The sequence below is a fragment of the Emiliania huxleyi genome (assembly GCF_000372725.1).
Source record: "Emiliania huxleyi CCMP1516 unplaced genomic scaffold EMIHUscaffold_429, whole genome shotgun sequence".
Lineage (NCBI taxonomy): Eukaryota > Haptophyta > Isochrysidales > Noelaerhabdaceae > Emiliania > Emiliania huxleyi.
This window is the reverse complement of record NW_005198759.1, coordinates 1-1563: the sequence shown is the minus strand read 5'-3', so window position 1 is coordinate 1563 and position 1563 is coordinate 1. Positions and strand designations below refer to the sequence as shown.

Genomic DNA, 1563 nt, shown 5'->3' with positions numbered 1-1563 from the left:
TTCCGGAGGCCGAGGCCGAGGAGGAGGCTGAGGCTGAGGTCGACGGTAGTCCGTTCCTGTGGAGTCTGATCGCGCGTACGCCACCGCCGCCTCCACCGCCGTGTCATAGTAGCCGAGGGAGACACTCCTTCCGTCCACCCCCCCGCGCCTGTGCTGCGCCTTGAAGCGCGAGCCGTCCTTGTACACGCCCTTGTAGCCGGTGCTGTTGCTGCTCGAGAGGTGCAAACGCACGCCCTCCGCTTCTGCAGCCACCGGGGCCTGCGTCACCGGAGCCTGCGTGGTTGGCTCTGCCGCTGCTGGCGCCTCCGCTGGCTCGGCTGCTGCTGGTGGCGGAGGTGGAGGCGTGTACTCCCCGACCGCCAGCGCGTACGCCACCGCCGCATCGACCGCCGTGTCGAAGTTGCCTAAGCCGACTTTGCCACCACCACCTCTCGGCCGGTCCGGCGGTGCGCAGGTATAACCAGCCCTGAAGCGGCCAGAGGCCACCTTGTGCACGCCCTTGTATCCGGTAAGGCTTTTGCTGGAGAGGTGCAAGCGCACGCCCCCCGCCACCGACACCACCACCATCTCGCGTCAGGAGTAAAAAATGTGACAAGCCTGCTACGATAATGACGGCGTCTGACAGCCGCGCCCGCGCCGACCTGCGGCGCGGGCGGCGGCAGAGCCACCACCTTCGGAGAGCAGTGCCGCGCTTCTTTCACCCCATGATTCGCCCACCGCCGCAGCGTGGCGGTCCCAGAGAGGGCCAGCACGCGGGCTCCGCCGACGCTCTCGCAACGCGGGTCGCGCCGCGCGCCTCCCGGACGAAGCGTGTTGGTGCGCGACGGCGATCCCCGCCTGCAGGGAGCGGAGCACACGCGTCGGATGGCGAGGGCAGCACAAATTATTGCACTCACGTCCCAGTATGGCAGCAGCCGGACGGGTTGGGTGGCGTGAGGGCAGGGTGGTGAGGATGATTCCACAGATCTCGCTGGAAATGGCCGTGTCCTTCCCGGGGGAGGCAGGCGAGCACGCACCTCGCGTCCGAGCGCGAGTCGACGAGTGGTCGCCGAGAGATCGCCGAACCACGTTTCGAGTGCGCGCGCACACAGCACAGCTGCGGGTTGTAACTCGACTGCCGATCGCGCGTGCGGGATGTAAATGCAGCTCGCTGGCGCCAGTGCACGGTGGCAGGGACTGGAGGCTCGGCCGAAGGGGAAGAGCAGTCCTCAATCGTCACGTAGAGGTCGCTGGGCTGGATCCATCGAACTGCCACACACCTGGAGCGGAGGCACATCACGTCTTGCGGCACACTCTCCGACAGATGCATGCCTTTTGAGCAAGCCCACGCGCCTCCACCGTCGCGTAGTATGCCAGCGGCACGCGGGTACGCCTACGAGTCGTGCGCGGAGCTCACTGATGACGGCTTGAGAACTTTGAGCACTTGGAGTGCAGTCGGTAGCCTCACATCCAGGACGGGGGAGCTAAGAAGCGTACTCACCAGCCCGGATGCAGGATGATCGACATCGGAGTGGCGGGCTAGAGATGCCCTCAACCCTAAGTGCAGTCAGCGTGTTCGCAAGG

At 66.2% G+C, this 1563-nt stretch overlaps 1 protein-coding gene across 1 annotated transcript; it reads right to left on the bottom strand.

Moving 5' to 3' along the window:
* Nucleotides 1–44: 44 nt before the first annotated feature.
* EMIHUDRAFT_244660 (hypothetical protein) lies at nt 45–567 on the bottom strand (the record flags this gene model as incomplete). Its single annotated transcript, XM_005769288.1, has 1 exon — nt 45–567. A coding segment is annotated over one exon (523 nt), but the record flags the coding sequence as incomplete, so codon positions are not given.
* Nucleotides 568–1563: the final 996 nt, after the last annotated feature.